This window comes from Calonectris borealis, chromosome 2 (assembly GCF_964195595.1).
Source record: "Calonectris borealis chromosome 2, bCalBor7.hap1.2, whole genome shotgun sequence".
Classification (NCBI taxonomy): domain Eukaryota; kingdom Metazoa; phylum Chordata; class Aves; order Procellariiformes; family Procellariidae; genus Calonectris; species Calonectris borealis.
In genome coordinates, this window is record NC_134313.1 from 9,478,899 (window position 1) to 9,493,813 (window position 14,915).

Here is a 14,915-nt window from a genome sequence, read left to right on the forward strand (position 1 = left end):
AATGGGGTTGGGACCCACTTTTCTGAACATTCACAAATGCTTCACCATTTTACACAGGATACTCTCCTGTAGAAAGCCTGACATTGTGAAGAAATATATTTTGCAGGTTTCATAATATAAAAATTAATGTTATTGCTGAAATCAAAGATTTCAAACTTGGCCACTCTCCAAATTTGCAAAAACTAGAAAAAGTATCTAATTAGGTGACTGTCTGTGAATAAAAGCCAGTCTATTAGTTCTTCTTCTGTCACAGGGGACAATGAGAGGACTCAAGAAATAGTTGATGCGGAGTGTACAAACAACCAAGACATCTTTAACATGAAAGAGTACACGAAGAAGCATTAGTAGTCTGAATCCAATATACAGTTCAGGAAAGACAATTCAAACCTTTCACAAGGCATAAAAGTCTGTTCAATTTCTGTTTACCAATGGCATTGGAAACCTCAGGGAGAGAGTGAAATCATATTCTCCATGTTCTGTTCATTTGCGTAAGAATTTCTCAAGTTCTTCAGAATATAAATGCACACTTGAGATAAGCAAAACAAACCTTGCTTAACCCCAATCACACAGTTGTAACGGGATGAGTTTCTTACCGGGTGGCATTTTCCAAAGCCCTGGAAAAGGATGAATAATCATCGGATGAGTGCTTGAGGGAGTAATACCACGTAGCTGCATCTTCAATGAACGAGTTGGAGTCTTCTCCCCCGAGAGAATTTTGCAGAGCCTGATAAAAGGCTGTTTTACTGTTGGTTCTTCCTTGACTTTCTTCAAATTTCTGAGAACAAAATACATACATGGAATTTACAAACAAAAACAATAGATTTTTAACAGAACAATATAGGCTCAGATCTCCCTCTGCTGGATTGAGTCCTCTCTGCTGTGATCTCTGATTCCTAGGAGCAGAAGTAAGGGACAGTCCTACTTTTGCTTTCCCAAGACTGTCACCAGCCAGCGGTATTGGCTTCCTCAAAACATACTATAGGACTGAATCCTTAAGCTGGTAAGTCCAATCATAGGTACAGTGCTGTGTGGATGTAGCTCTAATACCACAGAAACCCAGAAGTCCACACGGATAGTTCTCCAGTGCGAGCGTGCCCAATGCTGTCTTTCTGATGAGCTCCCTGCAGGAAAACTGAAGGGGAGAGAGGGAGATATTGCTCCTTTCCTTTGGAAAGTCCAGAAAGCAAACACGCCATATAGCCATTTTCACGGCTATATCACTCTGCCTCTTCTGAAAGCACCTACAAAGAAATGTGGCTGCCAAAAGGCCTGTATTTAGGTCCCTTCTGGACTAATATCTGCCTTAGCCCTGGAAGAGAAATCCCCTTCCTCCAAATCCCAATGAAAGTAGCAGCCATGATCTTCAAACTTCATTACCCCTAGGGCCTTTCAGAGAGACCTACTCTGAAATGCCCTTTTCCTGACAACTGTGGTCTGAAACCTTTCCTGACATGAAGGCATTTTCCCCAGAGCAGAGTGCCCACGTCACTGCAGAATTATTGATAGCAGGGGGACCATCTCCTGTGCCAAACTGCTTACCCCACCCTATTTTTACCAAAGCTAAAGACTGCTGGAAGTTTTCACCACATCTTTCTTTGAGGAAGTTTTTTATTTTATCAATTCAGATTTTTCACCCTTTTTTTTTTCTTTTTTTTTTTGAAATAATTTATTTTAAGTGCAGAAACAGAGCTGAACCTTCCTGTGGATCAAATCCTTTCTAAAGAGGGCACCTTGCAGGTGCACGCTGGCTGAAACTTGGTATAAGAACTCCAGAGAGAAAGATCTAATAAAACACCTATATTATTTTGGGCAGTCAGTCTGATGCAAAATAGGCTGGTGTCTGCCCAGTGCAGCTACCATAGTTTACTGAATATATTATTTTGATGGCCCACAGCTGGTTTTCATCATGCAGCTAGGTCTTTCCACAACCCTATACAGAAAGTACAGAGGGAATAATTACTTTTCAACAGATTCACAGAAATGAAAGATGGAAAATAAGTCCCCGTCTGCTGAGGCCAAGGCCTGTCCTTACTGACGTACTCTAACGCTTTGTGCATTTTGATTAACTGACTTTACAAGGCATTTCAAAACACTACCAAATATCCTAAAGTCCAAACAGATCTTGGCAATTTTCCTTGTATTTATAATAAATTCTTCTTTTGCTAGATTTTGGCCCATGCAATGTGAAAAGGGTGGTGCCAGTTTTAGTAATACAGCTGAACTTCAAAGAAGATCTGCAACTCACACATGACACGTCACTTCATGTGCACAAATGCCACATATGAAACCGCATAGCACACTTGCCTGCAAAATCATTCAGTTTAAATACAGCAAGGACACGTATATTTTTCTGCAAGAAACAGAAATTAGCGCTGAAGACCTGACTGCAGATTTACTGAATTCAAAAGCGATCTTCCCATCGGCTTCGGCACACATCAATTCAGCTCCCTATTAACTAACAGAAGCATTGCTGCTGTCTAATGAGGAATCTCTCATTTGGCAAGTGGAGCTGGTGGATTTGGCTAGCAGGTATGGATAAGAACAGATGCTTTTCTGTGACAATGCAGAGTCCAAGCTCTTATTTGTAAAGCATCCTGTACAATGCAACTTTCATGCAAAGCTTTCATTTTGTTGGGGTTTTTTTAATGGATTTGTTACCTTTTTCTACACCTTTTATGGATAACTTAAAACAGAGAGAAAAAGAAAGAGAAAAAAACCTTAGGGTATTGATTATGTACCCTAGGAACTGATCCTTCACTGCCTCATCACCTACCAAGTATCAAATAAACATTACAGTTGAAAACCACAGAGAAGAAATGGATCATCATACAACACATGGTTAAACTGAGGAACTCCTTGCCACGTGGCTTTGCGGATGCCAAAATTGGTGAAGACGAAGTTTCATGAACAGGTTTTTGAATTTAAAAAAAAAAAAAATCAGAAAAAAAAATCAGTTGATGGTTATTAATTACGGAAAGACCAATTCAGGCTAGGAAGTCCCTGAGCTGCAAAATGCTAGAGGTTTGGAGAGCATTTAGCAGAAGTATCAGATTCACTTACCCTACATCCACTCTTAGCCACTGCTGAAAACAGCATAGTGCTAAATGGGCCTTTGATCTGACTCAGTACGGTCGGTCTTAGGTTTTTACTGCGTCTGTGTACTAGTTTTTGTGATCTTCAAAATGCCCCCAAAATTCTGGTGACCTTTCTCAGCAATCATTGATAATAGAGTGGGGTCCTTGAGATGTGTTGAGTCAGGTGAAAGAGGACTCAACGCAGAGATGAATGAGAAACAGAACTGGCATTTGCAAGACATTTTGAGATTTTTCATCCCAACCAGCACTAAAATAGCACAATCTGAAACATGATGTCTCAAGTGTCGCTTTGGCTACAATATAATATAAATTTAAACATCTGACTTTAACATGACAACACAAAACAAAACAACACATTCAAAATAAAACCCATGGAACATTAAAAAGACAAAGCATTTTAACTTTTCAGAAATTGATTCAATTTGACCACTGTTCCATGTCCAACAAATGTTTCCCATTAGAAAATATATGACCAAGGAACAATTTTCAAATAGCAGTAGATACAACAGATGCTACCAGATTAATAGAAACAGCTGTACATTATGTAAAAAAAATTTACATTCTGCTAACCTTCAAAAAGGTATTAGCAACTGACCTCAGAGTTATAGTGGGGTTTTCAACTATTTTTGGAAAGTAACTAAGAAAATAATTAAAGACAGCAGGTGCACCTCTTTCTATTGTTCTGGTGATGCAAAGCAGTCATAAACATTGTCTAAATAATTAGTTATATAGTAATTACTGTTCTTGTTCCTGCAACATAACTTCTGGAGCATATGAATGAATCTGGTCCAGTGTTTTATTTAAAAAGAAATTGTAGCAGTTGGTAGACCAAACATTTACATCTTTCAAGGGGCAAAATGTACTTTTTTGACAAACTGGGATAGTGATAACACTAACAGAGTGTGTACAGATCTTAGGTCTTAAATGGCTTTTGATAAATGTTGTCACAAAAGATGGTGAATGACCTGCCAGACATTCAGCTGAGTGTTTCAAGGATTCCAGCTAGGTACAAGGTGAAGTAAAGAGCTGATATCACCCCATTCTCCTCACTGACAGCATTTATCAGGACACTGCTCCGCTGGTCATTACAATTAATATAACATATCTGCCATCTGTTGTGTGTTGCTGAATACCTTTATCCATAAAGAAACCAACTGACTAATATAGTGCAGGATGGAAGATCTGGTCTGCATAGATCCAGTTGTTAACATGGGATAAATAAACTATATTTCTATCTATCCACTCCCTTATGTCCTGGTACTGGGTTCTGCAGCCAACTAGATTTGTAGTAAGGAGGGAAACAAAAAGAAAGAAAACACATGAAGTGCAACCTTAATCTTCCAACTAAAAAGAAAGTTAACAATCCTTGCAATGTGGAGATTACACAGTAGGCAGAGAACATATGGAGGATATAAACAGGGCCATACTGACTTACATGCATACACAGACAAACACAGATATAGATCAGCATGAGTGACTGTATATTTAATGCCAGTTGGAACCATTAGATCCTCCCACCTGAGCATCACAAATAGCACAGGGATAAAATTTTGCCCAGTTGGGAATTGAAATCAATATTTTTAGAGGTTTCTGCTCAGCTGCCCTAATCTATGACAGCTCAAAGCTAATATCCCTGAAGGTCTGCCACGGGGATTGCAGTTAACAGGTTCAGGCTTAACCGTTCCACATGCCACATAAGAATGCATTATGCACCACTTGCCATTCCCTGAGCAAACTCTGTTTTGTTTCTCTCTTAGTTTCAACCATCTGATGGCTGCACTGGGGATGAGTATGAAGTAGGAAGTGGTAAATCTGTCTCAGTTCACATGAATAAGCATTCAAGTGAATGCCATAAAACGGTCATTTCCATGGGCAAGACATCGAGCACGGATGTTCAGCATACTCTCTGCTGCAAGCAGAGACCTCAGCCTTTAACTGTAAACAAATCAAACACAAATGTTTTACTAGCACATAAGTGGTGCCTTCTGTCTTTCTATTTCATTTTTAATCGTAAAGGTCTTAACAGGCATAAGCACAGTGTTGCAGTGGGAGTACAGAGACACCCAACACAACCAAATGCCAGTAAGTCCCCACAGAACAACATGGTGCCAACTGGATTTACCACCTTCAGGTCTGGTTGCAGTGCAGAGGTCTTACTCTTACTCCTAAGACTCGACTGCATGCAACTCCAGTCTAAGGTGGTAAGATTTGCATCACATCTCAAGCTTGCTTGCATCCAAATGGCTAAAAGTGTCTCCTCACCATTTACAGGATCAATATTAATAGAGCAAGACCAGGATTAATAGAGCAAGCCCTTGGCTGAATTTGCCAGCACAGCTATTCCCAGAAACTGGTGGAACAGGTCAGCAGGGGTTAAATTTTTCTATCCCCCACTCTTTGCATCTGACTACACTGAAATAAGTCATCCTAAAGGGGATGGAAATGAAGGACTTTTTGCCAATTCCATACACTTGCCACAGGACCTTTTAGCTGTGCCATTTACCTACCCAAATACATGCATGGTTCTTCTCTCTACAGAGTTGGAGCACATCCACAGATGGATTTTCACCCCAGGGAGGTTTGGTCCCCACTTTGTAGAACAAATTAAATAACTTGCTTGTAGTCAGAGGCAAACTAGGAACTATGCCTTGGTTCCCTGAGTTGAGTTCAGTGCTCTGTCCACCACCTAAGCCCTCCCATCTTCCTTAGCAGATCAGTAAAACCAGCTTTGGTGTTTCCCAGAAAGATACAAGTCAGATCTACCTCAAGGGAACCCTTATAACGAATAAAGTAGAAGAGTGGGATGCAGTGTGGGTTGTCTCAAATCCTTCTTCTAGGTCTATTATGGGGAGAGGACAGTTAGCACGGATCAAAGATCCCTTATGACATTATGACAGCGGAAACAGGGCACAGACTTCTCGGTAACAATGACCACCCACACCAGTTTCTGCCACTGTAGCTAAATACGTCTGTGGCCTACTCAGGACTTTATCATGTGACTTTGACTGCAACCATGCATGGTCATGGCTATGACGTACAAATGCTCTTGAGGACCTGGAAAATGCGTGTTCTTAAATAGCTTAATGACGGAGGAAGCATTACAGTTTCCCAGCAATTCATACACTAACTGCGTGGACAAGGAAGAAATCAGGAAACTTTAACCTTGAAGTAAGTCTTTAAGAAAACAATCCAAAGACAAGAATACAGACTGGTCAAAACAATCATATTCCCTCAAGCCCTAAAAACCTGAAGGCACAGGAAAACAGAAATAGAGGAAAATGTGCATTAAAAAATCATCAGTTTTTACTGAGAACATGAAAACAGCTTAAGGAAGACAAAAGGGAGAAAACAAAATATAACCACCTACCATGAACATTGTGAATTTTCTGGAACAGAGATGGAATCTGACTTATAGCAGTAGCACCAAGTAAGGTAGGTACTATTACAATAGCTAGTAAAGAAGTTAATGATCCTTCTAAACTCTTGCCAAAGGAGATCAGAAGATCTCCAACAGTAGGAGATTTTAAAACAGGTCTCTCAGGTTGAGGTAGATACGACCATTTATTAGGGTTGAATTGCACCAACTTTTTGAGTCCCCTTCCAATCTTATTTTCTGCAAGCCTTTAAATAAAGAAGATATTCGAGACTTTTTTTTTGGAAAGGCAACATTTTACTGCTGAGCTCTCAGTTATGAGTGTTTTTCCTTTTCATTTCAACCTGACAGTGCTGGCTCTTAGCACTTGTGGCTTTCATTAACACCATGATTTGTTGCATAATTTCTAATACATCATGGAATTTTATTTCGGTTTTGCAGACAACTGTCACATGTGGAAATAGTGGTAAAGGAAAGAATTTCACTTCCTAGTCTTCATCACATGACTTGTAATGAGGTTACTGAGGATTATTCCCCTCTCACAGGGTCTGGATCATTATCTGCAGGCCTCCAGCATCACAGTCCATTTCCTATGCCTGACTTCCTCTTTTAATTGATTCCAAAAGAGAGACATACATGAAATAGGAGCAGGAAACTTCTGGTGGAGACTAAACAAGCAATATGAACTTTATTCAGATGGGTCAAAAAGCCTTCTTTCAAAGGGGTAATTTTGTCATTAATTCTGAAGTAAATTTGTCTATGTGTTATTGGCTACCAGCAAAGAGAAGCTGGGATTAACCTTTCACTGCTTCCTAAGAGATTAAATTCACACAGTTACAGAAAGATAGCAACAGACCTGCAGTTCACTTAGATAGCCCTCAAAATAATCCCTGCTGTGTTACATTCTCCTGTTGATTTCTTAGCATATATCTGAGCACATTGGAACATTTAATTTAATTTGGCAGTGTTAAACAGGGAAGTGCTATTGTTCCCATCGTAGAGAAGGACAAATGAACTAGACGAGGTTGATATGCTGTCTCAAGAACAGACAGTGTCAGAGAATTCACAAGAAGACACAAAATTCCTCTGGGTAGACCTTCACGATTTTGAGGACTTTTATGTCCAAAGTACAGCATGGAAGAAATTCTTTTTCAGTTCACCAGTTTATGCCCTGAAACCCCAGCCCACACATCAGGCCAGTGCTATTCTTAGTCATAATTAGTCCATATTCAGAATCATCTTTACAAGAAAATATACTTCTTAAAAGCACCAGAAAAAAAAATGTTGCCGCAAAAAAAATGTTGGCATGGAAAAGACTGACGTAGCCCTGCTGCACAGTAAGAACCTCATAACCAAGTTATGAGCTTGCTTTCTTCTTTGTGATATACAACTGAGATTGCAATATAAATAGGATTTCAGAGACAGTAAAACATACTGCTGCATATTGGTACATGCTAAATCATTGCTGATCTTTTATCTTTTCATATCTCCCCCAGTAGTGTTAATCCACAAATATAATAATGCCATTAATCAGCCTAAACAGGACTGGCTGGAGACGGACAATGCCTTTGCATATTTGCATTGAGTATAATTCACAAATTGTAGAAATCAAAAAGGATCTGTCGTGGCTGCATGTGATTACCGTCATCACTATAGTAATAGTAACACCATCAGTTCCTTAACAGTGAGTCTCTTCCTACCTTAATTGCCTTAGCTCTGCTGATCAACCCATCTTGCTGAGCACTTCCAATGAGCAGATCTACTTTCCGAAGTTGAGGGCGCTGCAGGGCGTTAGCTAAAGGTTGCCGAAGGTAAATTCCATCCATCACTGGACCCCAGTACTGGAATGGACCACTTACAGCTAGGAGCTAGATTAGCAAAAAAGTAATAATAGTGCAGTTAAATTAGCTTACCCTGGTCATTTCTGTTTTACTTATGTTTCAGAAAACTGAGCTGATAGCCTTTACGTGAACAAGTGGTCAGTTAATGTAAGTGCAAACTCACCATTGGCAGGAAGCAACGCTTTTGCTGACAGTCTCAGTAGGTGAAACGAGCTGAACAGGCCAAGAGAATTGATGTCTTATAGTCATAAAAATATTGTTTTAAACTAGGGATTGTCTCTATGCTGGTCCTGATGGGAAATGTATTACCAGTGGGTGTTTTAATCTGTGGGTAAAGGATCCACCTCTAGAATCATTTATACTGCAGCTATCACAAGTCTCCCACTTAAGAAACAGAGCACTGATATCCCTCCCCACTTCCTTTTCTGCCAAAAATGCAGTTACTGAAGGTACAGACACTTGATTCTCCTCTAGAGTAACACCCAGGGGCAGACAAGAGGGGACTGAAAGAAGGTAAAAACTATATTTAGATTAATTTTGGAAGATGTGGCCAAAGTAGTGTAAAAGGAATTTAGTCTAAAGAAGAATCAAGCTGTCAGTATTCATAGGTCAGAGGTGGATGTGATGGACATCATCATCACTCCACCAAAGCTAGTCCAGTTCCTCTTTCACAAGGATTCATCCCAGTTTATTTTTTAAGCTTCCTCACAACTTCGTGTCAATGGCAAATTTTTGATTCCTTGCCAATGCATACCTTAGTCTGTGCATCATTGAGGACACGAGCAGGCAACTGGCGGAGGCAGGCTACAATTTCCTCACTGGTGGATGAAGGGCATCCCACATCTTCAGCCAGGACTGCTGCTTGGGTCTGCACTCTCCTCTTAGTAATAATGGATGCTGGAGAAAAAGCTGAACCTCCCTGGAAAAGAAAGCCAGTATTAGTCAACACATGTTGTCAAAACACCTGGTCCCCTGGCGCAGGTAAAAAATGAGAAGCAAAATCTGCCCAGTTGCAGAATGTAAAACACTGGTACTTAAATCATAAGAAGCAAGTTTGAACAATCAAAGCAAAGGGGAGAAGGATAGGTTTGGCTGTTTCCAGCTCTGCCATGGTTGTTTTGGAAGACCTCTGAGAAGTATCTATGTTATGTCTATAACCAAGTCAGAAATCTTTCTGAAAACTTTGCTGGAAGGAGGAACATTCAGACAGGAGCGGATACAAAGAAGGTGCTGTGAGGAACATCAGGGAATGGAGAGCCCATCTTACAAGAGGAGACTAAATAGTTTTAATTCCTTAACTGTGATAGTCGAGGACTGAGAGCAGGCATGAACTTTATAAATGAATCCATGAAGAAGAGTTATTTATTCCTTAGGACAATGCTGGTACAAGGCCAAATGGGCATTAACTATTCATATTGAGTGTAAATAAATTTAGACTAGAAATTCTAAGATAGCTAACCCAAGGAGCGGTGAGAATTTAGAAGAGCTATGAGCAGAGGTAGTAGGAACAAAAGATTAAACCAAGCTCCAGAAGATCAGCCAGAGCCAGAGCACGTCAAAATCAAAGCACAGGTTACAGTCCAATCTCTATCCCAGACTCTTTGTTTCTTTTCTACTTAGCTGTGCTAACATGGAAAAAGTCCTCACCAAGAAAAGATGGTACAACGTTGTTGAGTAATCATGAAAACCGTTTATTGAAAATGCAGATAAATTAACATAAATCTGATAAGATCTGACCTAGAACAGAAAGGCTGGAATAGCTCTGACATGGTTCAAATGACTAATTTCCAAACATTTACATCAGTTTACTATAATAACTGCTAAGATTAGCTTCTAAAAAAAAACAAACCCTAGATGCATGATATGAAAGATCCTGATCTATTCAACCGATTAACTTACTTCTTACTGAACTTGCTCAAAGCATAACTACAAGTCTGAAAAAACATAAAACCAGGAGCAAGTTAAAAAGAAACAGAAAACAAACAGCAAATGCTTAATTTGAAATTGTCTCAAACCTTTGAGCCCGAAGAACTCTGTGCAGCCCTAGCCAGCACCCAGGACATTTTTTATATTTCAAACAAGCAGATCCATTGATACTAATAGGATACCATTGCTCACAACTAGAGAAATTGGTTTCCAAAAATAATTAGAAAGAGGTTATTTTTTGGATGTAGAGACAGTCTTTTTAGTTCACTCTATGTAGAGTTTCCAGTGCTATTACCTTCCTGCAAGGTTTCTCTTCCTTTTTAAGGGATCTGGAAAACAAGCACTGTTATTAAACTTAATGACTGAGATGTAGATGGTTGCACATAAGCGAAGCAAAAAGCTAAGATTGTCAACCCTGGGGCACTAGAAGAGCCATCTCTGGTTTTAAGAGGGCAAAGAACTAAAGAAGAAGAAATAAACACTGCTTGGTCTTATTCCTCACTTCCGCCCTTGATTTAGATGAGAACTTGAGTGAGCAATGGGCTTTATCCTCACGTGGGATTTGCGGTGGCCTATTTTGTGTTTGTAAAGCACGATATTTGCCAGCTGCTGACTAGGTGCGCTGACTCAGTTGGTCATGAGAGAGAAAGGAAAATATCCTGGATGAGAGTATCTCTGTGTGTGGGTGTGTCCCCAAGACGCAGAATGAGAACGTTGCTTTTTTGCCTGGCCTTCTGTCGTGGTTTAACCAGGACACCTTCAGAACAGCATGTTCACCAGAGCTAGGATGAGTGAGACTAGAAAAGGGATAACACGGCATGCCAGCTTCCCTCAGAAGAGTAGCTTCCTTGCTTTTCATTTGGAGCAAGGAATTATGTGCCTCCTTGTTATAGCAGAGAAATTAGACCTAGGATTGTACAATGTTTATCCACAAATCTGGCAAACATATTCTTCAACATCAGATCTGAAACATGCTCAGCATGTTTTATGAAGTATCCCGTACCTCTAAATGGCATTCATTTAAAACAAAACGAAACAAAACCATAAAAAATTAAAGGGCTTCAATTTCCCAAATTCTGTAAGTTTCACAAATTTTTAAAGTGGCAGTTTCTGTGGAAATTCTGAAGTTGCCTTATTAAAAGGCTAAGTTTGGTATGGAAAGAGAGTACTGAGATCAGATGACACAGAGAATCCAAAAATTCGTTGGGACCAAGCAAAACCTCTTAGTGTGTGCTTGATTTTGAACACATCTCCTCCCAGGGATTTCAAAAGCTGTGCAAAGTTCCCCTGTCTCTGAGATCTCCACAAACTGAAAGACTGCCCTTGGGTCAAGTACATTGAGTCAAACAACGATTGCAAAAGGTTCTGCATAGAAGTGTCCCACAAGTCCTCTCTGCAGAGGCAGAGCTAAAAGCCTGGACAGGCAAATCTTCGTGTCACAGCACTGGGTGTGTATGGGCTAGCGTTAGGTATGGTCTAAGCTTGATGAGCAAAAGAAAAACTCAAAACTTCTGCAAATACATTTGTGAGATGAGGAGAGTTCTTGTTCGGAGCCTTACTCTAGCGGTGGATATTTTCTCTTCTTTGCATGAGTGGTTAGAACAGGTTTACGTGCTCTTCTTTATTCTATTTTTTTCTTCTATTTTCCATGGTAATGGCCACTTCCTCAGTTTGCTTTTTCTGATAACATCCGCATTCAGGAAGCATGTCTTACATTTGGGGTTTGAAAGAGATGAGGTATCCACTACTGTTATTCATGTTTAATTTTTATTGGGACTGGAAGCGGGTGATAGAGGAACTTGGGACATCATTCAAGCAGTATTTGGAAGCAATACCATTATGTTCCCTCCCCTGGTGCATCTGAAATATGTTCCAGGCTCTGGAAACAAGGCTTCTCTTACCACAGAAGTTAGGCAAGCAAAACTGTACCAGTTCTCTGTTTTTCAAATTCACATCACAATTCAGGCTCATTGTTTCCTCATCCTCACAAAAAAAAAAAATCAGGAACAAATAAGTGAGAGCAGAAGCTGGAAACTGCCCAGAATTCAATTTCTTCCTTTTTGAGCCTGCAATTTTCACATTAAAAAGAAATCTTCCCTAAAGGCTGTAGCCACATTAGAGGCAGGCTCAGGACACGGAGGATAACATAGCTACACTCAGCATTTCCCTCTTTCCCTATAAAACTGAAATGTATTTGTGTGATTAGTCCCAGCAACCAGTAATGAAGGATTTGTGTGCTTTAAAAAATAGGACTATTTAGACAGAAGCAGAAATAGAGAGGAGACTGTTCATTTCCATTACATGACACCCATATTACCATTAACATGACAGAATCATGAATCAGGAAACCAAAAATCATGAGATCAGCTCAAAAATAACAAACACTGTGTTCTTTTTGTTAGTCCTCTGTTTTTTAATTCTCCAGGAATTCTTCTGTACCTATAAACACAAGAGCTAAAAAATTCACTTTTAAAACTAGCAGCTGAGATCTTCAGATAATCCTGCAGAGTAGTTTTTTGAAAGCAAACCTCTAAAGAATATGAGATATACAATAAAACTATGAACGTAAGCCATCTTGCCGTCACAGGGTATTTCCTATCTCAGCATCATTTAGAAGGGCTTGACAGGGAACTGAAGCCACACACAGTTCTTGTTTCAGCTGTCCTTATGCATTGACCCACTGTCATCAGAGGAAGTTCCGATGACATTTTTGACAACAACCTGGATGAACACGTTCAGTACTGAACTGCTGAGAAGAAGCAGTTGCAGCTGTGTTGCACAATTCCACAACAGCAATATTACACTGTCCTCTTAAACTCATAGGAATAGTGGGAGCATTACAATGTTGGGCAATAGTACCTACTGTAACAAGTGATGGCATTGAAAATAGAAGGCAAAACTTTCAGTACTATTTGATTCAGGAACCAGCAGCTTTGCAAGCATTTCTTTAATTCTCTTTGCAAAATTAGAGGTTAAGCTAGACAGTAGAAATTCAGATACTAGGAAATGTTGCAGCTCACAGTGGTGAGAAGCTGATGGATGCAAATCAGTATCACATGAAGATGAATTCTTGCTTTGATGTTAGGCTGTGATCAGCTGAGTTGTGGCTGGTACCTCTTGCAAACTTCTCCCTTGGGACATCATAGCTCACAGATCTGCACTGGTGCTATCCTGTCCATCCCAATTCTCCCTCCACTTGTTGGGCACATCTAACTATTCTCGTCCAGCCAAACGCTAGCTTTCTGCATCGGATGTCTCACAGTTCAGGAGCTTTTAGTTAAATAGCATCCCTTGCTGCTATTCTGATGAGATAATAAAAAAGAATATATGGACTATTACTGTAAGCTGTACCTCTGTCTCCCGACAGACCTGGAAAAGACAATCGCCATGTAAGCTGCAGTGCTGAATGTCTTTTAATTCCTCATTTACCCTGGAAACTCACTTCTGCAAAGTTTTTCAAAACTGATTCACAACAGATCTAACGATTAGAAACTTCACTACAACTAGTTTTTATCACCCACACTCTGTAAGCCCCAAACCTTCTTCCACTCCTCACATCATGACCTCTTGTTTTTCCAACCTGACTTGAAACTGAAAACCCTGGTGGAGCCACGTTCGTCTCTTCAACACGTGCACTCCCTTCAAATTAACGCGGTTTCTGTGATGGCTGCAAGGCTGCAGTCTCCTTACGAAGCAGGCTTTCTGTCTGCACAGAAGCATGCTATCGACAATACAAACAGCAATAACAGTAACACCACCCAAAAAGCGAGATCAAAAAATATCTAATGAAAACAGTCAAACAAATGAATTCCTCTTTCCCAAAAGAGCCAGCTGTACAGCAATATTTTGTTTGTTAAAGATAGTGTCCCTATACAGCCAGGCACTCTCCAGGCTCCGATGCATACAGCTCACAGCCAGAAGTATCTGTCAGACCATCTGGTTTGACCTCCGGGATAGCCAAGGCTCTTCCACTTCCAGACTGCAGAGCTCAAGTGCTTCCTATCACTTAAAACATGGCTTGTGTTTGACTAAAAACGGATCTTGCATGAGGCATTTAAGCTGGGCTCAGAGATACAGAGAAATGGATACCACAATCTTCTCTTTTGCAGTTTGTGCCTGAAGGTAATCACTCCACTGACAAAAACTGCACCTTATTTCTGTTCGAGGATGTCCTCAGTTTCACTTAATGCCAGATTAAAGAGACTGTTTATATCCTTTTTTTTCTCCCAGCAAAAATAAGCAAGCTGCAACTAAGTGACCACTAACTCTTCTTTCCAATTAGCTTAACAGATTGTTCTCTAAAGGACTGGATTTAAAGTATTTTCAGAAATTGTTTTTCAATTTGGGGCCTTTTTTTTTTTCTTGCAGGCTTGTATTTCAGTATTGTGCATTGCTTTTCCTTAGACATCTAATTCTGCATAGCGGCAAGTGCTTACAACACACCAAGGTTGCAGGGCTCTATGTGAAGACATTAATGTCATTTTTTCCAGGCTTTCAGACAAAGTCTGTCTTCAAGAACCTAAAAGAGTAGAAATCTTTGGGACCAAGTCAGGGAGCCTCTATCACAGCTAAGGAGCTATGTGGCAGACGTGGCAAACACTAGCACACGAAGTGTAACAGGGAATTGGCAGGTCAGTGCAGCAAAGGAAAGGGAGACTGAGATATAAACATTTTCCCTCC

The 14,915-nt window shown here is 40.1% G+C and overlaps 1 protein-coding gene across 1 annotated transcript in view; it reads right to left on the bottom strand.

The window, feature by feature from the left end:
• Positions 1–14,915, bottom strand: part of TG (thyroglobulin) — a 162,497-nt gene that overhangs the window by 22,102 nt on the left and 125,480 nt on the right. The window contains exons 42-44 of the mRNA XM_075141138.1: positions 9,064–9,228; positions 8,169–8,336; positions 594–775 (exon numbers count right to left, since the gene is read on the bottom strand). Of these exons, the coding sequence (XP_074997239.1) occupies positions 594–775; positions 8,169–8,336; positions 9,064–9,228 (515 nt within the window). The remainder of the gene's footprint in view (positions 1–593; positions 776–8,168; positions 8,337–9,063; positions 9,229–14,915) is intronic.